This window comes from Leuciscus leuciscus (assembly GCF_965113295.1).
Source record: "Leuciscus leuciscus genome assembly, chromosome: 1".
NCBI classification, from domain to species: domain Eukaryota; kingdom Metazoa; phylum Chordata; class Actinopteri; order Cypriniformes; family Leuciscidae; genus Leuciscus; species Leuciscus leuciscus.
In genome coordinates, this window is record NC_138725.1 from 71,076,798 (window position 1) to 71,100,963 (window position 24,166).

At 36.1% G+C, this 24,166-nt stretch overlaps 2 protein-coding genes across 6 annotated transcripts in view; both read right to left on the reverse strand.

Annotated features, from left to right (window-relative positions):
- Positions 1-845: 845 nt before the first annotated feature.
- LOC309508934 (uncharacterized protein) lies at positions 846-5,988 on the reverse strand. The gene is made up of 4 exons (XM_082183493.1): positions 5,879-5,988; positions 5,652-5,696; positions 1,544-1,888; positions 846-1,465 (listed from the first exon to the last, which is right to left on the reverse strand). Exons 1-4 carry the CDS (start codon positions 5,895-5,897, stop codon positions 1,005-1,007), a joined length of 870 nt encoding a protein of 289 aa, XP_082039619.1. The 5' UTR covers positions 5,898-5,988; the 3' UTR covers positions 846-1,004.
- A 1,175-nt stretch (positions 5,989-7,163) lies between these two features.
- Positions 7,164-24,166, reverse strand: part of LOC309511526 (uncharacterized protein) — a 40,161-nt gene continuing 23,158 nt past the window's right edge. Inside the window, exons 4-6 of one of the 5 annotated variants that reach the window (XM_082186789.1) lie at positions 18,778-18,880; positions 16,666-16,734; positions 8,719-9,400 (exon numbers count right to left, since the gene is read on the reverse strand). In XM_082186789.1, coding sequence (XP_082042915.1) covers positions 16,701-16,734; positions 18,778-18,880 — 137 coding nt within the window. In that variant the 3' untranslated portion in view covers positions 8,719-9,400; positions 16,666-16,700. Of the gene's footprint in view, positions 8,097-8,718; positions 9,401-16,665; positions 16,735-18,777; positions 18,881-24,166 lie in introns of those variants that run through there. The other 4 variants (XM_082186788.1, XM_082186787.1, XM_082186791.1 and 1 more) reach the window with 4 other exon arrangements.

Here is a 24,166-nt window from a genome sequence, read left to right on the forward strand (position 1 = left end):
TTTTTTAATGGTTGTGAAGTAATTACTTATTCAAAATAAGTACCTACCCAAAAGAGTAAGCGATTTCAGACGCAGCAAAAGTCTAAAAGTGGAGTTAAATGCAGACAAAGGATCCTTCAAATTGAGACAGCCTTCGGCAGTGCTTGATGACATGGCGATAAGATATGCAGCCTTATGTGGATGCAGCCAACCGTAGAAGCAAAACTCTGCAGGGCAACAAGTCTAGCAAGACTTCTGTACTATATACACACAGCACATACAAATAATCATTTTCCTAAACTGGAATTGACACTTTTCTGTAGTCAATTAATCACTTATTGAGCATTTTTTGGAGCTTTCATTATGTGAGTGTCTCAGTATTTGGCCACTTTAGGATACGTTTCACACCTATAATGCCTTCATGTCACGTCACTTTTTCAATTTTCTTATCGTTTTTTTATTTTATTTTTTTATTATGAGTAAAAATAAGGTCTGTGGTAAATATAGCATGACGATATTTTGACGTTTTGTTCTACAACGTACACTGCACACACAACCCAAACTGCATTATCTAGTTACTTATTAGAAACATACGTTTTCAAAACATTTTCGCCATGGGTGTGTGTAGAACATGTCAAGTTATGTTAACCGCGGACTTAATTTACTCATAAATTGAAACACCCCATTACAAAACCACCTATAGTGTAGGGATGGGCTTTAGACTTGTGGACCAATCAGGTTGCAGCCTCTCCAGAGCATGAACCAATCTGAGGCAGTCAGGGAAGTCAACAGGGCTGAAATAAAGTATATGTTCAGGTTCCTGCTCAGTATCTGTCTGGCTGTCATGTAAATCATCTTTTAGCAGCCATTTTGAAGTGATTTATTTAAAAACGACATGCATAACACACACATGCATGATCTTATGAACAAGCGTGGGTGCCATAAAAATCACTCGTGATTACAATATAAAACTGAGAACCAGCAATAACATAAGGCTCAAGCACAAATCAGTATAAACGGACACATCATTTTTTGCCAGTCATTGTTTTGTGCGTGTCTGTCACATACATTTGAATGACATTCAATCTTTCCGAAATAAGAGAGAGTGCCTCTAACATCTGTCTTTGATCCTCCCGAATATTACGGATTTCATCTGAAAACACTCTGAAATCCCTTTGCATTCCACGAACTAAATTGATCAACCCTGCGAAATCCGTTCTCCGCAACACCTCAGTCTGATGGAAAACCTTGACGAACTCTTGAAAACGGGCGATTATTGCGGCTTGTGGCCCGTCCGTCTTCTGAGAGACCGGCTGAGCCGAATGATTGTTATTGCGTCGAACAGCATTGTTTGCTTGTCTTGGGTCTCTGAGCAAGTATTGGCGTCTGCCGTTGCTGATCGCTTGAGATAATTCATAAGCTTCGCAAGCGGCAATTTCTCCATTGATCCATAGCTCGGCGCATCTCGCATCGTAATCTTCTACGCCTGTGAAACAATAAAATATACATTTGAATCAAAGCACACGATGGTTAGAGATGCAGCATTCGGATTATTAATACATACTTTCTTTCTCTGTGTCCTCCGATAGTTTCAAACGACGTTTGACCGGAATCCCAGAGGGGTTTTCTGATTCCCTCTTCCGCTTTTCCCCAGATGTCGAGGTCCCGTTGGACTTGGGTCCAAGATTTGGGGCTGTTGTAGCCTGTGGTGAATCCTGTTGCGTCACAGCTACACCTCCGTCACAGGGTGTGGACCCGCTGTTATCGCCACTCAAAGGTACCGATACCTCGGTTATGAGGTTATTCGGGGCGGCTGCTTTTTCAGTTACACACAACCCGGGGACATCTGGTGGCGTGACAAGCTTACCTTGAGTTGTGTCCTCTTCGCCGCCTGTTAGAAGACGAGCCTCTGAAAAAAGAAGCAACCCTCGTTTAGCATGTTGTGTAGCCTATTAAAAAGGGCTTAAAAGAAAACAATAGGGGAACAATAGTCCCTTTCACACATGCTGTCGTTACTGGTTCAGAGATCATGTGCGAACAGGACATAAATACCGGTAATAAATGTACGTTTCATATAGGAATGCACAATATATATGCCACCATATCGGTATCGGCTGACATATGTTCATTTTTAATGTTATCGTTATTAGCCCGATAAGAAAATTTGGCGGATATATTAAAGCTGATAAATAATGGATTATTTACTTCAAGTGAGACACTTCAGATCAAACTGTTCGCCGTGGTGTTTTTGATTTGCTTGAAATATGATTGAAATCACTTGTGTGCCATATGTGCATCGCAGATCTGTCATATAGGCTATATAACATTATAATGAGAACATCGGTTGGTGCGATTTTTGTGTTTGTAATCAGGCTCTCAAAAAATTATATAAAAATTGGGATTTAGATTTATCGGCCAATATATCGGTTATCGGCTTTCAAATATAAAGAATTATCGGTTAAATTTTTTATATCGGTGCATCCCAAAATGGAGACAACTGAAAAACACACGGAGAACATGAGCTTTTGTTTCGTTTAGTTTTTGACTACCTCTGGAAGTGGTTCGAAAGTGGACAAGCTCAAAATGTTTTAGACCCCGTTTAAACCTGTATTTAGCGTCATCCACTTGTGATCCGATCGATCTAAACACATCTTAATACCAGGTGTAAACAGGGCCTGAAGCACTTCTCGTCCAGATGGATGAAGAAAACGGTGCAGGTAATTTTACAGTAATTTACTGGGATTTCGGTGTGAAAGGAGCTAATATTTGTTCCAGAAAGCCGTCAAACTCCAATTTTAACTGATGTTTAAACAAATGATTTATACACTGTAAACTCTAGTTATTTTCAGGTCATGGTAGTAAGACAAATCTTTGTTCAGGCGATGGTAACATTAGTTGTTCTCCAATGTTTAAAAAAGCTAATTCACTGCTGGTAAAGATGGGCTTTTAATAAAACATGGCTGTCTATGCAGTTAAAACATGGCTGTCTATGCAGTAAAAACATGATTTTGAAGTTGGACTAGAGAAAACAGAGAAAGAGGGCTGTGGCGTCCCACCCGTCTGTCGAACCTTTCTGTGATTGGGAATTCAAAAATGCAAGTTCATAAAAGCCCTGGAGCCGTCAAAATGCTAATTATGCAAAATGGCATCACAGACTTTTTTTTTTAAATGGCATCGCGGAAACAAACAGGGACAAACCGCATGGAGGGCCCGTCCTACAAAATGTCCCAAACACTAAAATAATATAGGGTTAAAATAGTATCATATAATTAGCCAATGTAATTTGATGATCTTGTGTAGCTGATCACTGTCAGGAGAAAAAAAGGCTACCATTTTAAGGCCACTATAGCACTGTTGTGTTGCCCATCTTTAGAAGATTAATCTTTTATGCACTTACATCTTTCTTATCACCAAATTGCTGTCATGGAAGCTAAAATGAGCCTCATGCAGCCATATCTAAATGAACTGTTTTTATTTAAATCACGATTAGTACGTGAAATGCTAGCATCAATATATAATAGATTTGGAAGTAAGTTAATAAGGAATGTCTTTGAAACAAATCGCACTTTTTTTTTGTTTGCAAAAAAAGTTTACATTTTTGGGGGCAGGAATTAGTGATATATTTAAGCAATGAATATTTCAATTAAAAAAAAATATTTTTTTTTTTTATAAAAAAAAAATCACATTTCATTATTAAAAAATTCAGTGATTTATATTCAGATTCCAGACTTTCATTCACACACTATTCGTTTCGAAATTCCACCTGAATAGTATCCGGCCCCCAGGTGTGTCCACAACATATAATCTGGCCCCCTTTAAACTATTTTTGAGCACTTCTGTTCTGTAGGCACTGGTTCGTGGGATCATCGCCCCCTAGTGGCAAACCATTCAAATTTCAAAGCCTTTATGACTTAACGAAGCAGAATTCACATAACTTTGTAAGTTTGCAAATCATTTGCAAATGTTGTGAAGCTTCACGAAGCAATGTTATGATGATCAGGGCCTGTATATAGACATGCAGAAAGATTAAGACACGAAAGCTCAGAGAGATATTTTGTTTCATGTGCAGCTTGGATACAGCAGGTAATGCAAAACAATGCAAAACAATACTTTTATATGCCACTCCACCCCCCCCACCCCCCCCCCCCCCTCCCCTCCCCTCCCTGTTTGTTAAAACAACATCTTGTGACATTCTTATAGAGAATAATATTCATTTATAGAGAATAATGTATTAATTTTTTTGTGCGTGTCACAGGGCTTCACATACAAAACTGCATGTATTTGAGCACAGACACATTCTTCTATACACCCAAGTGAAACAAGATAATATAAAGCTGATTGTTTTTGAGTATAATTACAGGTTTACGTCATTTTACTCTTTCCCCCCCTCACAATCTCTATTTTAGATCCCTACCCCCACAACATAAAGCACATTCGACCAGGCATTAGGTGTAAAACAGTTGGAGTGAAGTATCACTGACTTCAAAGAGCCGGAGACGCTTCACCAGACGTCTTGTCTTCTAGCACAGCATGAATTGTCCTGAAATGATGTCGTAAACAGTGGTCTATCTACTTCTCGTGTGTGTGTTAGATGCCCCCCATTTGGATATTTCTCATCCATGTTTTAGATAAAGACATCGCTTTGGCACACATTAGACTTTAGGTGTCAATTTCCAAAACGCGATTACTTTCATTCATTCCCAGGAATTTAATTCTTGATATCAGGAATTACATTTCTATTAGCTAGTAACAATGGCAATTTTTGATACCAAGAATGAAATATCAACTAGTCAAAACTATAATTCTCACTAGTTAAATATCACCATAAGCCCCCAATCAAAGAATTGATTTCCTACTTTGTTGAAATTCCAATTTCACATAATCAGAAATACAATTCTTACTAGTAAAAACCTTTATTTTTGATTTAAGTAATCACTTTGTTACTAGTGACAATGTTAATTTATGATATCGGCAATGTGATTGAAAGCCATTTTAGATATCTGAAATCTCCTTATTATTTATATCAGAAATAACAAATGTAACATGTTGAAATACATTTAGATATCAAGAATTAGCATTTCAAAGAGTGAAAATGTAATTCTTGATATCATGAATTTATATTTTTACTAGTAAGTAGTTATTGATATTAAAAAAAATCAAAAAAAATTCTAAGCATTGTGTTTCTGAAATGTGATTTTCAACTAATAAGAAATAAAATCTTGATATCAACAACTGAATTTAAATGGCAGCTTATGATGATATTTCACTAGTGAAAATTACAGATATCAAGTATTATAGTTTTTACTAGTTGAAATTCAATTGACATCAAGAACTCGAATTTCAGCGAGTTATTACGTCATCATTGATATAAAGAATTACATTTTAAAAAGTGAAAATTGAATTGTTGATATCAAGAATGTATTCGTGCTTGTAATTTCTTTAAATTCTTTCCACATATCGTTGTAATTGATCATTGTAACGTAGGGCATTTAGTTAGATCAGTCGAAATAATTTGTCATAGGCTAGCCTACTTATTTTTATCCGTCGGATTCACTGTTTAACTTTAAAGCTTTTTATTAGAGTCTTTAGTTTTCACTGCCTCGTTTGGATGGCCACTTTTCTTGACCAAACGCTGTACGAGAAAAGCAAATGTGTATGTCTAAATTACTTACCAATAGTTGCACTGTCTTCACCGATTAGAGGACGAGCTCCGTCAACTGGGTAATGATGAGAATAAAACATCTTGTTTAGAATATTGTATATTAAAACAGCGATTCGAATTCCAATTCGATTTCGAATGTTGACGTTAAACTGCATGTGAAGGCCACGTCAATCTCATACTCTTTTCATAGATGAATTGGCCTATGTCTAACTTATGTTTAAAATAAACGATGCGTACCGTTTAAGTTGGCCCCCATTTTAGCGATGGTAAGTTGGGTCGCGATGGGTCGGTGTTCAGCGATGGTAACAACGTTGTGTTGCTCTTCTCCCGTAACAAATGTTTTTAAACCATCCGCCCAAAATGTGGGCGTTTCAAGGCACACGGTCACGGTGCAAGAAGTGGGGGGTTTTCCGACGAACCGCACAGTGGGGGTCCTACCAAAAGCGCTTAACACTGAATTACTCTCGGGGTAAAACCGTTTCATAATAATTTAATGCTGGCTGTTATCCAGTCTGTTTCAGAAAACCCATCAACAATGAAAACAAATGTTTATTTATGCTTGAAAAATGGGTCCCATAGCCTAGGCTACATGGTCTATAGGCCTAAACAAAGCTCTTGGAAGCCCCCACACCCCAAACTTCAAAATCTTTATTTTGTTACATCTTACCAACCACTCTTAATCCAGAAGGAGAGTGGTTATGAGCAGTGTTGGAGGGTAACACATTATGTAACGCGAGTTACGTAATCGTATTACTTTTTTCAAGCGATGAGTAAAGTAACGCGTTACTTTTAAGCGAGTTGCAATGGCATGCGCTGCCGCTGTGTAAACGTGATGGGTATTGTAGTTCTAGACTAATGTGAGAATGAATTTACTCATCTCACTTGCACTAAAACTGATTCAGTATTCCTCAAAAGGAATAAAAAAGAACCTGCAATTAAAATGTTAAAAAATAAGAATATACTTTATGTATTTAATCTCACTTTATTAAGCAATGTCTTTGCTGCTGACTTTCGATGATCCAATTAAACCATAAGCTAATAAGCAAAAATAAGTTACCATCACAATTTTTTGTTTGTTTTATTGCTGAAGTAAGAGTGCTGACCTTTCTTCTCCTGCGATCCAGAGCAGCAGCACTGCTGAAGGGTTTGTTGGAGTGGCGCCCTCTACTGTACAGGCGTGAATTAGCATTTCCTTCAGCCTTCACTTTTGGTGTGAAAGAGCCTTTACATTGGCCAAAAATAGCACTGTTTTTATATTAAAAAGCAAACAAGCAAGCCCAGCCCCGGAGAATAAAAGTACTACACATATGTAACACATTACTTTCGATAAAAGTAACACAATTAGTTACTTTTTAAGGGAGTCCCCCATGGGGGCATCTGTATGTAGAACTTTATTAATGCTTGAACGAGCCTAGACAAGTCAAGACATGCCTGAACAAGCATCAGGGGGACAGTCTTTAGGTGGAGAGACTCACTTGTTTTCATGCACAACACGGACTGTGATTGATTAAAAACAAACACCTATGGACAAATGCCTTTAATACATCAAACATGCAGAAATAATCTAAAACAAAACCTCTCTCTCTCCAGTTTCTCTATACCAGATACTCCTACTTCCATTTTCTAAATAGTGCAAGAGCCGAACTTGAGCGTTTCTTGCACTTGTATTGGACGCAATATTGTAATGCACTGCTTTAAAAATAACTTTCCCCAACACAGTTACAAGAGAACAATCTCAATAACTGAGGGAAAATACAACAACAACAAATACTATATATATATTCAAGTAAATATGAACAAACAAGTTATAATAATCTACTTAGAAATTGCAACATAGTAAAATAGTAAGAATATTCCATTTGCATTCTATATAATAGATTTGAATGATTATGAAGCATTAATTCATATCAACACCAAAATAAAAACCAGAATGCTAATGCAGACTATTCACATTTCCCATTCATGCACTAAAATACGAGTAATATGAATAAAAAAGCAGTGGTTTCACAACCATGTCAGCTGAACAGAACCTGCGTCTCGTACAGAAAGTGTTTTAAACAGTGATCATGTTTGGATAAAGTCGGGAGATCAAGCTGACACTTTTCACACTATCATCTTCCGGTTGAAAGTTTTGCAAGAGTGAAACACCGCTTAACCCTCAACTCACATTATTACTTTGACACAGCTGGAGCGACTGTGACCCTAAGCATAAAAGTGTCAATTTAAACATGAGTGTTACAGATGTTTACTCAGGGGCAGTATTGCAAGTGCAGTGTGACAAGCCCATATTCAGTCCTATATGAAACTGTGTGTGTGTGTGTGTGTGTGTGTGTGTTCAGACTAAAGAGAGTAAAGTTTGAGCTGTTCCTCCATGTCTCCCTCCGTCATCTCTCCGAATGTGTCCTGGTTTTCTCGGAGAAGTTTGAAGATGGCAGCCAGCTGCTCCTGCTGAACCCTACGACACAAACACAACAGCATAAACAATCACACACACACACACACACACAGCGCTATCTGCAGTCTTCATCATTCACCAAGGCTTTGTCTCAGCTCAAAAAGGGCTTAAAATCCCCCTGGTCTATTTTATCCCTTAAAACTCACCTTTGATCACCAAAATTATATATTTAAAAGTTTTTCATGCCTTTAAATAGCTTGAATGTAACTCTACACCCTTGCCTCATTTAGTATACACTGTTCTATGAATATGTAAATGAGCCCCGCCTCCACTCACTCACACCAGCTCAGAGATCCACTGGTTGACGATCACACGTTGATCTGATTGGTTACAAGGTAGTTTGTGACGTCAGAAACACCAGCGATTTCAAACCGTGTTTTTGAGACTGTCTTTGGTTCACTGCAGTTTTAAGAAGAAAATACTCCGCAATGGTGTCGACTTATGAATTTGCACATGGTTTGTCTTAAAGCATATTAAAAACACCACATAGACATATAAACAACATTAAAAACTGGATTTTCACCACAGGGGGACTTTAACTAAAGGAAATTCATGTGAAACATATTTATTTTTGTTTGGAGTTATGGTGTATCAGAAGAAATGATGCTACAACAGACATTAATCAAATTTGGCTCTTTATTGATATTACAAAAGCCATATGGTGAATCGCACAAAACCCTGTCAAAGTCCCACTTCACCGCAAAATCGAAATTATATTCTCATTACAATTATGCAGAAAAAACCATTGCAAAAGCATGCAAAAAAACTTAATGGTTCTTAAAAAAAAAAAAAGAGGCTTTTTTTTAAATGCAAAATATAATTTATCCAATCTATTCTGCTTCTGGGGGGAAATGTCTCCTGGACAGTAAAATGATTTTATGAGATTCACCCTTTTATTTTTTTAAACATTACCAACAACAGAAAAATCGATATGGTTTCTACATTTCATCATACAGACTCTGCAGTGTGAGCACATTTCCCATCAGCCTGTGATGGTCATAGCGGTGTGTGTGTGTGTGTGTGTCCGTATCCGTCCACAAGGGGGCGTGATGGTATTTCAGAAGAGCAGGAACATACTATATTCACATGTTAATGTTCTTTGGTGTTTTGCTTTAAGAAGCTTGCTATTCACAGGCAGAAATGCAAAGTAGCCTGTACAGAAAACAGAAGAAAAAAAGAAAGAAAAACAAAACAAAAACAGTTTCCATCACAACACATTTCAGGTCACTCCACAAAGGTCCCCGAGATTCATTTTTAGGGGACACACTTTTCAACACGATTTGACTTCTGCTCACTCAGCAACTCTGAAAAATAAAAAAAACACAGAGATTCAGTCTCATAAACCAGTAAACATGAACTTCTTAAGGTACACACACACACACACACACACACACACACACACACACACACGAATTCAAACTAGCCTCAGAGAAACAAGACAAAACAGAGCCATCATACACTGACCAGTAACTTACATATAAAGGGTTCTGTCAGGCGCTTCATATCTAGACCTTTTTAGAGGTTCCATCATGGGATCATTTTATGGATTTAGTTTTAATCAATTTAATTTGAATTCATTGGAAATTTTAGGATTTAAACAGCTCCTTAACATGCTTCATCACTAGAAAAAGTTTAAATAAGTTGTTAAACATGAAAGTATTATGCTCCTTATATAGAACCTTTTTGGCATGAAGGGTTCTTTAAAATTGAGTCAAGAACCCTAGAGTTCTATATAGAACCCCATTGAAACTTTTTTTTTCCCCAAAGCATTTGTACTAGCAACTCTGAATTAAACAGCAAGACACTAGTGGATTTCACCATACTTTCCCCGGTTGACTGATCACAGTATATTAAAACAATTGTTCTGTATTACATTCTGAAATGTTTAAATATGCAAATGAAGCATTATCTAAATAAACATGCACTCATTTGCATAAATGTCCAGCACAATAATGTAAACATTGTATAAAAGCAGGTTAAATTTTCATTTTGTTGATACATTAGAGTTAAAGTTTTTTAAAGAGGGTTTTTTGGGATTTCTCTTTTTATCATGCCATAAATCAGAAAATGGTCATCAGTCAGAATTTTTTTTTACTATGTTTTTAAGAATATAAAGTTACAATACATGAAAATTATATGAACAAACTCTGTAAAAATAAATAAATAAATAAATAAATAAAACTTCAGAACGTATAGTATATAAAGGAATAAAAGTGAGATTTCTGGCTCAGTGAAGGAGAAAAGAAAAATAATTTTAAGAAAACGGCATTTAAAGATATGCATTGTAATCAATATCTACATATGCAGATGGTTCTGAAAGAAGACAATTTATGGAAGCAAAAAAAGCCCAAAGTCTCAAAATTGACCAGTGCCTGAAAAAAACAATAGTTTTGCCAAAAGTGTCTCTCCTTGAAATGTCTGTAATTTCTTTCTAATCATATTAAAAGGTACACTATGTAACCTTTTTGTTCAAAATTAACAATTTAAATAATGAGTCAATACATCATCAATACTTCTTCCAAAACATGTTTTTGTCTTACCCTGATTCACTGTGGTAAGTCTATTATAAGCGCTTACATGTTAGACCAGTCGGCATGGTTTTTGTGGGAAATTGCGTATATATGTCACTCGCCAAATTTTTTCAATGAAATGAATGTACTATATTTCAGTTTGAAAATGTTTTTTCTTTCATTTTATGGTACTAAAGTATATTTACACTGTATTTATTATCCATTTATTCACTTTTTGAGCATATAACAAAAAATGTAATTTCCAACTTAAACTGTGATAAATCTTGAATGCTTTGGAAAACAGACTAAAGACGACACTTGGCAGATTATTGCTAAAGTGAAAAATGTTTTAAAAAGTGAACAAAAAAAAAGTTTATGAAAAATGCACAGAAATATTATTTTCAATTTTTTTATGAAATATATATTTTCAAAAACACATTTTACTCTAAAACTGCAAGAAAAACAAATCTATAAATATAAACAAGTTGTGTTCCAAATTTGAGCTTGACATCTAAAAAAAAAAAGAGCTTTCAGTCAGATTTTGTTTGGCCGCAGTACCAAACGTCTCCACTAGATGAAATTCGTCTCCCATTAATTTCCAATGCCGTCATTTTGACCATGAGGAGCACAAGTGTGACTATTTTTTTCAGGGCAATTTACCCTTTTCGTTTCATGTCCATAATTATTTGTGTGTACACATAGCAAGTGCTTTACTAAGATTCGCACCATTCCAATGAAGTAAAAATAAATAAAAATAAAAAAACGTAAAAAAAATTCGGTAAAAAAAAAAGAAGAAAAAAAGAGCACCATAGGGGTTAAACAAAAGCTGAACAGAGGAGAGTCTGCTGGCAAAAAGAGATCGAGACAGAGCTCGTAATAAAACAAGAATCAACATTGGCTTGGCTTCGGAGATGGCGAGAACTGAGGGGTTTTGAAATGTTGTAAAAGCGATGCAGAGATGATGGTGTTTTTATCACTCAACAGGAGTAAAGTATTTTATTGAACAGATAAACTGCCATATGCAGCTCTCTTCATTATAAAGCATTATTGTGAAGGTTCATTTCATTTTGATTATAGTAGCGCTGTGCTTTCAAGGAAGTACAGTGTCCATTAATGGGTAAAGCTACAGTAACGTCTTCAGCTAGTCAGCCTGAGATCCTTTCAGTCTAAACTGGTTATATCTCTTAAGCCTAGTGGTGAATGTTTTATGAGCAGTAGATTAATCATATTCATCCGCACAGGCACATCCAGAACAATGTTCTTCCACAAAATGCATGCAGTTTTTTTTTTAACCACTAGAGGGCCAGAAGTTACATAGTGCACCTTTGAGCTCTACCGCGTCTGTGACGAGCCGTTGATTTCAGTGAAAATCACAAAGCCTGAGTTATGAGAGATGAATCGATGAAGGAGCGTGTCACTCACCGTTGGCAGCTCTGGTGTTGTGGTGTTACTGGTTAAGGCTTGGCCGAGCGTGTTAGTGGAGCAGCGCTTGGAGGCGGTGGAAACTTTCAGGAGACACGCTTGTAGTCATGTTAGTAAAGTGTCCTAGCAAACACATTGGTTTTCATGCAATCAGGTTTAGTTGATTACGGCAAATCCAAATGATTTGAAGCATGTGCTGCCGTGACCCACAAATGCGCCAATGTGACGAGGAATCAATTTTCCTTGATCTTTTGAAATAAAGAAGCCTGGTGTACAATGAAAAACTGTACACAGTATGTGCATCAACACATGACTGCCCGCATTTACACATCAATGACGCCTAGGGTGTTCAGAAACACACTGTTCATTTCAAAGGATAAGAGATAGGCTGGACAAATGGTCTAACCTCAGGGTATAAAAAATAAATAAATCATATCAATAATAAAAAAGTATGATATGATCCCTTTAATATTTTCTGAATGTGCCATTGTTTCCAATGCCGAGCACAAGAATGGTAAAAAACGCATGCAAAGACACGCAGACAGGAAGTCTACAGTCAGAAAACCTAGTATAATTTAACTTTCAATTTAATTTAAAGTATAAACAGCACTTCTCGCCTCCCTTTTGGTCTACTTTGAATAATATATTCTGTTATTCGTTCAAGTTACAGTAAATCTCTTCTAAATATACCTTTGACTGGGACAATCTATTATTACTACAACGAATCATGCGATTATGCATGCATTACTTTATCTGCAGAAAATTGCATTAATGCATTATAGAATTGCGTTGAGTTGATCTCAATATGTACCGCCAGGGTCGTGCATTATTCAGAAATGATGAGCGTCAGATTAAGAATATAGGTTGTAAACAATTGTATACGAAACTAAATTAAAATTTAAGGAGGTAGAATTAAAATGGAATAGGTTTTATTAATACGGTCATTTTTCAGAATGAAATGCCCAGAAACATGTTCTCATATAACATTGTAAAGGTGGTGTAATGTTACCAGCAATCCTAACGAAAGTAATTCAACTAAATACATGAATCACTAGCTATGCTTCCATTCAAAGTTCAGAATTTAACTTGGAATATTGCGTAAAACATTTGCGAATAAAGCAGCTTTTCCATCCCATGTGTTCAAGAGAACAAAACCGCCACTTCCTGGGAAATTGCCACAAAATATCTGTAATAAAAAAATGGATCATGGATTTTTCCTCCATCATAATTGACTTGTGTCTTAGAGCGCAGGAAGATAAAGGAGCGCACAGATGAAACGCAACAAAACGCTGTCATGGTGTTTGGGAATGTAATCGTGTGAGGAAATAAACAGAATAATTCCGATTAAAGACTTTGGCTCAAGCATTTCATAATGATCAAACACACATGTGAGATGCTGTGATGTGATTGGTCCGTTGGTTACTCCAGTTATCCAATCACATACTCTGTTGAGGCAAAGTCACGGGAGTTTTTTGTTGTACATCGAGGAATTTATTCAGTAAATGTGTTTCCATCATAGTTTATGTGCATGTCTAATCGGATGAATGTATCCGCCTCAACTGAGCGCAGTTTTTAATGCGCATTTTTAGTGTTTGTAATTGTGGCGTTTCCATCCAGCACTGTTTATGTGATATCCCAAAATGCTCATAAAAATAGGTGGATGGAAACATAGCTAATGATTAAATCACTGGAAAATGGATGTTATATGGTACTGTTTGACGAAATTTTGATGGCTGTTTATTATTTTGACAATACTGAACTTAGTTCAGTGCATCTAATCAGAAGGGGAATATATATATTTTTTGTATTTTTAATCAAATAAGTGCAGCCTTTGTGAGCAGAAGACTTCTTTTAAAAACATTAAAAATCATACCGATCCCAAACGTTGGACTTTTTCAACTTTCAAACTTTTTAGTGTTGTGTTATAATTCAAAATGAAAAGTTATGCATTAAAAGTTATAAATTATTTTGATTCACATACTATTTTGCCAAAGTAGCATCATGTGTTCTCCATCAAAAGCAGGTTCTCCGACTTTGGCAAATTACTGTCCATCAGGATGGCTATTAATACCCATAATGCTCTGCTCATAATACACAGGCCTCGATGTGTGTTCAGTGACCTGCATCTGTGAGCATGTGTGCGTCACAATAATGAATCCCTTGAGCTCTGTTTCTCTGCGAACGCTTTCAGACAGATGCAGAACACATACAGCCACTCTGCTTTGTGAACAACAGCCCATCATTTGACCAGGAGGACCCCCGGAGCCTAAGTGGAGACCACTGGACAGTCCACAGGTCAATGCAGTCCACAATGTGCAGAAGACACAGTGATCTAGGACACTATGAAGCAGCTGGATCAGTGTTAAAGGGATAGTTCACCCAAAAAGGATCATTCTGACATCATTTACCCAGTCTCGTGTCATGCCGAACACATATTATTGGCTTTCATTCATGGAACTCAGATGATGTTTGGGAGAATGTCCAAGCTTCTCTCTTCCAGGCTAGCTATGAAGCTCCAAAATGACAAATAAATAAATAAATAATAGCCATGAATATGCTTTTTTTTTTCTTTTTAACTAAAATGTAACTTTACAAAGCAACAAATAAATGAATAAACAGTGACTTTACAAAAAAAGTGAATCTACAAACAAATGAATAAACAACTTTACAAAAACAGACTTTACAGATAAATAGATTAATAAATAGTGACTCTACAAATAAAAAAATAAAAAAATAAACCATAACTTTACAAACAAATAAAATAATAAATGGTGACCAAAATCAAACAAATAATCAAATAACAAATAGTGACTCTACAAATAAAAAAAATAAAAAAATAAACCGTAACTTTACAATCAAATAAAATAATAAATGGTGACCAAAATCAAACAAATAATCAAATAACAAATAGTGACTCTACAAATAAAAAAAATAAAAAAATAAACCGTAACTTTACAATCAAATAAAATAATAAATGGTGACCAAAATCAAACAAATAATCAAATAGTAACTTTACAAAAATTTGAAAAAGAGTGACTTTACAAAAAAATAAATAAATCAAGTGAATCTACAAACAAATGAATAAACATCTTTACTAAAACAAACAGACTTTACAAATAAATATATAAACAAATAGTGACTCTACGGGAAAAAAGACTTTACATACATACAAACAAACAAACAAACAAACAAACAAACAAACATCGACCTACAAATAAAAAAAGATCACCCTGTACACCCTTTACAAACAAATAAACAAATAAATAAACACAGTGACTACAAACAAACAATTAAACAAACAGTGACTTTACAAACAAATAAACAAATAAATAAACATTGACTACAAACAGGGACTTTACAAACAAACAAATAAACAGACAAATAAACAAACAGTGACTTTACAAACAAATAAACAGTGACTACAAACAAATAAACAGGGACTTTACAAACAAACAAATAAATAAACAGTGACTACAAACAAACAATTAAACAAACAGTGACTTTACAAACAAATAAACAAACAAACAGTGACTTTACAAACAAACAAATAAACAGTGACTTTAGAAACAAATAAACAAATAAATAAACTGACTACAAACAAACAGGGACTTTACAAAATAAATAAATAAACAGGGACTTTACAAACAAACAAGGACTTTACAAACAAATAAACAAACAGTGACTTTACAAACAAATAAACTAATAAATAAATAAACAGTGACTACAAACAAACAAATAGTGACTTTACAAACAAACAAACAAACAAATAGTGACTTTACAAACAAACAAAAACAAACAAACAGTGACTTTACAAACAAATAAACAAACAGGGATTTTACAAATAAATAAACAATGACTACAAACAAACAAACAAACAGGGATTTTACAAACAAATAAACTAATAAATAAATAAATAAACTGACTACAAACAAACAAATAGTGACTTTACAAACAAACAAACAAACAAATAGTGACTTTACAAACAAACAAACAAACAAATAGTGACTTTACAAACAAATAAAATAAACGTATGTGTCTCTACAAATAAAAATAAATAAATTGTGATTTAAAAATAAATAAATTGTGATTTTACAAATGAATAAATAAACACGGACTTTATAAGTAAATAAATGTGTCGACAAATAAATGCATAAATGAATAGTGACAAAAATTTTTGTATAACAACTACACACAAAAAAACCCCACTGTAAAAATAAATAAAACCGGAACATTACAAATAAATAGTGACTTCACAAACAAACAGTGAGTACATGACAGAATGTCATTTCTGTGTGAATAAATACATACAATAGTGACTTAAATAAATAAATAAATAAATAAATAAATAAAAATAAATAAATTAATAAATAAATAAATAAATAAGGACTTGTGTGTCTTTACAAATAGAATGACCGAATGTCATTTCTGGGTGAACTCTTTCTGTACGTCAGCATGTCAGGACACGAGCTGTCAGTGGCACGGAGGGCACTGAATAAGGAGAGTGAGTGGAAGGGAAGATATTGGTGTTACACCCTGAGAGTCGGCAGCACAAGGTGATTGGGTGGGGTGGGGGGTGGGGGGTTGGGGGTGAAACTGTGGGGGTGTCAGGGGTCAAACTGAAGTAAACGATACCTTACCAGAGGTCTGACACAGGCATACTGCCTGGTGCTGTTTAAAGAGCGGTAAAGTCATTTGTCAACTCTATCCTGCAAAGATAAAGGGCAGGAGCAGAGGATATTATGTACATACCGTTTCTACAGCCACACAGATGCACACTAGTGACTTCTGCAAAAGGGAATTGTTGAAATCATCGCAATTTTACTGAATGTACATGCACATTTATGAGAAAGCAGGCTCGGTTCTGACGCCGACATTAGCATCTGCTATCTGAGAAGAAAACCTTCAAGTTGGGTAGTTAGCATGCGGCTAAGCTAATTATGGAATACTTACTACAAAGATTTAAAAGTCAGTTTTAAATTAGACAGAACTTGCTCAAAATGTTTTGGTGTTGCCTGACAATCTACATTCACATATCTGCTTTTTTAGTTCAGATCCTCCACCGCTCAATCTGCATGTTTTATCAGGTAAACAAACCGCACCCAACGTGAGCCTGAACTTCCAGCAAACCCTGAGAGTCTGCTGCAGATAATATGAGAGTGCTTAACGTGTGTGTAGCCTCCTTATCCACACACACACACACACACACACACACACACACACACACACACACACACACACACACACACACACACACACACACACACACACACACACACACACACACACACACACACACACACACACACACACACACACACACACACACACAGAGAGCCGTGGGGTGGCTGGAGGAAGGTACACATGGCCCAAAGGAGGGGGAGGAACAAGAACTTTCCTCTCACAACAGATCTATACTGGACATGGACTGAACTACCACATTCAACGCAGGGTTTCATCGTTTTAACAAAACGATTCCAAGCATATAAGAGTCTAATAAAAATAATGGTAATGTTCCGTTTGATAACATTAGTTATGAACTAACTAACAATGAACAACAGTTCTAAAGCATTTAATCTACTTAGACAATCATAATCTCAATATTTACTCAATTATTATTATTAAAATGCACACACACATAATTGACATGTGTGTGTGTGTGTGTGCATGTGTGTGAAAGCAGCACATTAATATAGAATGTGATTAAACTCACTGCAACTACCTGTGTGTGTGTGAGAGAGAGAGAGAGAGATCAGCGCATTAATATAGAATGTTATTAAACTGACTGGAACTACCTGTGTGTTAAACAGTTTTAATGCACACCTTCCAGCCAATCAGAATCGAGTATTCAGACAGACTATGGTATATTATTACTTAATGGACCTGAGCTAACATGATCCAACAATGAACAGTAATTGTATTAATTAACATTAGCGAAGAATATTAATAAACACTGATTAACAGATTAACAAATTATTGCTCATTGTTAGTTAATGTATTAGCTAACATTAACTAATGGGACCTTATTGTAAACAATAACTAATAATAATTGCAACAACAACAACAACAACAACAACTACATTATTATATTACCAATAATAATAAAAATAATAATGATAATAATAAACTATTATTACCATTACTTTTATTAATAGTTTACTATTATTATTATTATTATTATTATTATTATTATTAGTAGTAGTAGTAGTAGTAGTAGTAATACTATGACTTCACAGAAGCAGAGCTATGGCCAAGAACTGATATGCCTATTATTATTAATAGTCTGTGTTTTGTGAATAGAACTTAATTTATAGTTTTGACTATTTGTTGTTACTTCATCATTATAATACATAGGCCTGTGCTGATGTGGTTTGAAAACCCACTGGTCAAGAGAAAACACACTTCTTCAGGGTAGACTGCATTTGTTAAATGGGAAAATATCGTCCCTGGAACTCAAGTGATGAAACCTGACACAAGTCCTTTACTGTAGTCCTCTAAAATATGCACACGTCGGTTGCATATTCATAAACACCCGAAAAATTCAACACTGCCGAGACTAAAAAGTGTCATTGTGGGAGATGCTGTGTCATTCAGAGGGGATGCTTCACATACACACTTCAAATGCTGTCTGATTCAAGCATTTCTAGATATATATGAAGAACAAAACAGTGAAATGTTGGTTTTGCTGCTGTGTGTTATTATGAGATGCTGTTGTTTCTGTGGATGGATTGAGGGAGAAGAGAAATACTGACCTTTGCTCCTCTTCCATCTCTTCATTGGTCATTCTCTTCTCAAACTTGGCGGTCCTCTTGTTACCGGTCTCGCCCTCATCTGCAACTAAAGCAGCTGCAACATCTATAGAAGAGGACAGCACATTTAACATTGACAAATGACAATAAGAGGAGAACACTAACAGTGAGTGATGCTCCTTTTCCTCTAGAGGATTTCTTTTTTTTTAAACTTAAAATACAGCAAAAACAGTAATAACATGAAATATTATTACAATTTAAAAGAACTGTTTTCTATTTTTAATATGTTCAAATCTAATTTATTCCTGTGATCAAAGCTGAATTTTCAGCATCATCACTCCAGTCTTCATTGTCACATGATCCTTCACAAATCACTCTAATATGATGATTTTATGCTCAAGAAACATTTCTGATGATTATGCAATGTTGAAAACAGTTGTGCTGCTCAATATTTCTGTGGAAACCCATGATATTTTTTTTTTTTAAAGATTCTTCGATGAATAGAAAGTTTAAAAGAACAGCATTTATTAGAAATAAACATCTTTTGGTGACCATGTAAAAGTATCTACTGTCACTTTACTGCATCCTTGCTGAATAAAAGTATTAAAGAGAGCCTATTACGCTCTTTTTCAAAGTCTGTGTCTGTTCTCTACTAGAACAGGTTTTCATGCTTGAATGTAAAAAAAAACAACCTTATTTGTTCTCATATTCTTCATTGTTGCAGCTCCTCTCTTCTCAGTCTGTCAGTAACGCTCTGTTTAGTTCCTGTCTCTATGAAGCCCCTCCTTCTGAAAACACTGTGCTCTGATTGGTCGGCTGGATCAGTGTGTTGTGATTGGCCAACCGCTTCAAGCCTGTTTGGGAAATGTCCCGTCCCTTACCATAACCATGAGTTTTAACACTAACTAACTAACTAACTAACTAACTAAACCAGACCCTGCCCCTTTATTTTGCGTATGCCTTGGGCGGGAATTATTTAAATGAGGGATATTGTGACATGTTCGTTCCCGGAAGAAAACTTCAGACTGCTACCAAATGGTCGCATTTTGTGACCTTTTTTCCTGCTGATACAAGTAAATTTTTTTTATTGGTCGCACTGGTGCCACTACCACATTGCCCAACTGATAAGAGCTGCCATTTCTGTTGCATATGAAAAACATCAAACGAAATGAAAGTGGAACAAAAACTCGTTTGAGCTGCGCAGCGCGGACCGTTTACTATAGCTCTGAGCAATGATTGACAGCACAGTGCGAGCTCAGAACAGGTTTCCTCGCGGGATGATCTCGATCACATGACACCGTTACTACACAGCGCTGGGAGATCCAGTGAGAAAGCATTTGAATTCACCACAGTATTAATAACATCGCTGCGAGATCAAGTGGGAAGCGTTCAAATTCAGCGCAGAATTCTCTGTTATAAACCATTTCAGATCAAACAGAGCTGATGTGGAAACCATTGTGCCATGAACGAACAAGTTATAGAAGGCTTTTCAATTCACAAATCACCAAGTATTGTAGTATCGCTAACTGTTAGCCTGAGTGTCCCCATGCTGCCTTGAGCGCAGCGCGATTTTATTCACGCTGCTAGGCAGCCTGGATTCCATGGACCAGATTTTCGCCTCAGCGAGGGGACCAATCACAGAACGGGGAGGGAGCAGCAAGACGATGACGACGTCTATGCGACACACCGAAGCAGTTTGTTTATATCTATGGATCCAACATGGCAGCAGACGTGACGTTACCTCATGTTTGTCTTGCACAAACGGCAATAGTCGCTGAACGCCATCGTGTACACATAAATCTCTGACCTATCGTCTTCTCCCTCGTCGAATTTCTGTCGCTCTACATACGTCATCTGGTATAATTGAAGCGATTGGCTATGAGCTACGTACAGGCGCATTTGATAGACAATCATAGCGGCCAATAAACGGCTCTGGGCATTCGTAAACCATGCCTCAAATACAAGAAAATGAACATGTGGTTCCCAGACCACGTCTCAATGAGACGAGGTCTGACGTTAGCCAGGCTAGCTAACTGTATGGTATTGTGTCAGAAATAGTCAAAAACATTTTTTTTTTTACATTATTCATCTCAGGGTTCATGCAACCTTTTGAGAGCACCGTTCAATGGCTTTCAAGTGCTTCACATTTTAATATTAATGTGATTTTTAATGTGATTTGTAAAACTAAAAGTTTAAAGATGTAGGAAAACTAACACTTCATGGCAAACAAACTCATTTAAAAAGACATGAAATTACCACTATAACCAGTAGATGGGGGCAGAGAAGCACTTAATTGACTTGTTTTCCATTTCCACTCCCTAATTTATGAAAAAAACTAGGAAGTCACAAAAAAAAACACAAAATAAAACACTTTTCTTCAAATTGTGACTAAATTACACAAAGCAAGTAAAGAGCGCTCATTTTATAATCTCTAAAGCTGTCGGTCAGAAGTGCGTTTCCCAAAAGCACTGTTAGCCAACTATGATTGCAAGTTCCGTCGTTATCAGTTTAGTTCAACGAGTCAGTGTTTCCCGAAAACATAGTTCTAACGAACATTCGCAAACAGCATCCTAAAGCTGTGTGGTTGGAACGACAGCTCTCGACCTGTGGTTAGAAGCAGAGTTTCTTGTTTTCATGACATGTGGACATTCAGTACAATCTCTTATTTCGAATACATACAAATGTAATTTACGCCTTTTAGTTTGTCAAGAGATTTAAAGCGTCGTCTTTGAATAGTAGGGCCTAGGCTACGGATGTGCGAACGTGCTCTAGTACGTAAGAATCGTAGATTGAATCTGGAAATAAAGCAAAATAACTGAGAAAAATTTGAACTAGTCCTCAGATGCCATGTCCGTAATTTATAGCAAAACATCTAGCGTTAATTCGATCTCAAACAGTTTCATTTAAAATAAGTTATTACTCCAACACGTGCGTGACGTCATAAACCAACGTGGTTGAACGACCAATTTGCGACAATACGGTTTCGGGAAACAGTCGTGACTCGTTAGTAGATTTCTTCAACGATGCATCGTATTATGGTGGTTAAGCAGCGAGTTACGTCGATGTACGCGAAACGCACCCAAGTTCAGTATGATACTATAGAAGATCAATGGTAGGCCTACATTTAATAAGAGTAGAATATTTAACTTTACCCTATAAATTTTTTTTTTTTAAAAATAATAAAAAGGTTGTACGTTACTGTAGTTAATAAAAGTTAATTGAAGCTCAGTGCTTTACTGTTAAATGTCCAATTAACAAACATGCAATATTATAACTGCACTCATTAATGCAAAACAATAGTCATTTTATGATTATATTAACAATGATTTAAAATCCCTCAGCGCCCCATCTGTAGAAGTTAGTGGCACCAGTGCTACTGCTCTCAAGTGTTCGTCTGGAGCCCTGACAATGGAGGCGTTTCAGGGAGTTCAGAAACAGTGCGCACTGATATAGAGAAGACCAGAACTCATGCTGTTTTCATGCTCAAACAGCAACATTACACACTAAAAGTTGAACATGGGGGGAAAAAAAGCAGAAAAGGGCCCCTTAACATCGTAACCTTACTGACTCAACCTCTTTCTCCTGTCTAAGTGAGATAGAAGGTGTTAAAAGAGTCAGACAACAAGACAGGAAGGGTAGAAACTCTTACGTGACACTGTGTCCGGTTCCTAACCCAGATTATCAACCTACCAGCCTAATCCACTTGCAGGCCTGTCAAGTTATTGGCGCTGGCAGCTAGGAAGTCTTTATATTAATTCCAGGATAAAGGCTGTTCTGTACATGCTGTTGACGGCTGAAGCCTGTTTCACACGCACCTCCTATCTGCAGTATCTGCTGCTGAATCTGGGTCTGTTGCTGTTATAATTCATAAACTGACATGTTTTGGCACTGGAAACATAGCTCCTTTGCGAACTAGGGTAATATCTGAGCACACCCACTGACGTCTGGATGTAAACACAGCAGAATCCGCATCCTAGAGGCCAATGTACCGCTGGGAGAACAAAGAAAGTGTGTGACCGGGACCCAGTTACACATTGGCGTCAATTTACAGCCACAGAGCACAAAGAGACAGTGTGTTTGAGTGGGTCGCCCCATGAGTGTTTATCTCTGCCAGCACTCACAGCCCTGCTCTGAAAACACTCGCTCTCATGGAGTGTAATAAAAACATGCTGCTCACGGGCAGACATGACGAGAGCAAAATGAAAGACTGCAGAAAGAAAAAAAGGATAAATATAAATGCTTTCCCCTCCATAATATACATTTCTTAGAGGAAATGGCTCCTTGTCAAAATAGAACGACATCTTATTTTATTACATTTTCCTCTGACACATCTCATTTGTGATCAGATTTTTGGTAACACTTCATAATAAGGCCTCATTTATGAATGTCAGTTAATGCTAACATGAACTAAACATGAACTAACATGAACTAACAATGAGCAATATATGTTTTAAAGCATTTGTTAAACGTTGTTATTGTCTGTTAGTAAAAATCTAATTGTTTATTGTTCATGTTAATTCACAGTGCATTAAATAATGTTTACAAATGCAACTTTTGATTTTAATAATGCTAGTTCTGTGTCAAAATCATGACAACAAACCAACCAAACTAAACTAAACAAAACCCACAACCGAACCAAAATCCAAAAAGGAGGAAATCAAAACCTTTAAAAAAAATCCTAAGACTAACTTCAAACAAACCTAAACTAAACCCCCAAACAAAACAAATCAAAAACAAAAACTAACCTCAAACAAAACAATTAAAAAACAGAAGAAAAAACCCCCCAAACTAACCTCAAACAAAACAAAACCCCCAAACAAAATCAAATCAAAACCCCAAAACTAACCTCAAACAAAACAAAACTAAACCCCAAAACAAAATCAATCAAAACCCCAAAACTAACCTCAAACAAAACAAAACAAAACTAAACCCCCCCAAAACAATCAATCAAAACAAAACCCAAAACTAACCTCAAACAAAACAAAACTAAACCCCCAAACAAAATCAATCAAAACAAAACCCAAAACTAACCTCAAACAAAACAAAACTAAACCCCCAAACAAAATCAAATCAAAACAAAACCCAAAACTAACCTCAAACAAAACAAAACTAAACCCCCAAACAAAATCAATCAAAACAAAACCCAAAAATAACCTCAAACAAAACAAAACTAAACCCCCAAACAAAATCAATCAAAACAAAACCCAAAACTAACCTCAAACAAAACAAAACTAAACCCCCAAACAAAATCAATCAAAACAAAACCCAAAACTAACCTCAAACAAAACAAAACCCCCCAAACAAAATCAATCAAAACAAAACCCAAAACTAACCTCAAACAAAACAAAACTAAACCCCCAAACAAAATCAAATCAAAACAAAACCCAAAACT

What these genes read in the sequence shown, in the direction of transcription:
- LOC309508934 (XM_082183493.1), bottom strand. An exon ending in TGAAGACAGTGCAACTATTG is followed by an intron (nt 1,889 to 5,651) that starts GTAAGTAATTTA and finishes TTCTTTTTTCAG; the next exon opens with AGGCTCGTCTTCTAACAGGC. An exon ending in GGAGGACACAGAGAAAGAAA is followed by an intron (nt 1,466 to 1,543) that starts GTATGTATTAAT and finishes ATTGTTTCACAG; the next exon opens with GCGTAGAAGATTACGATGCG.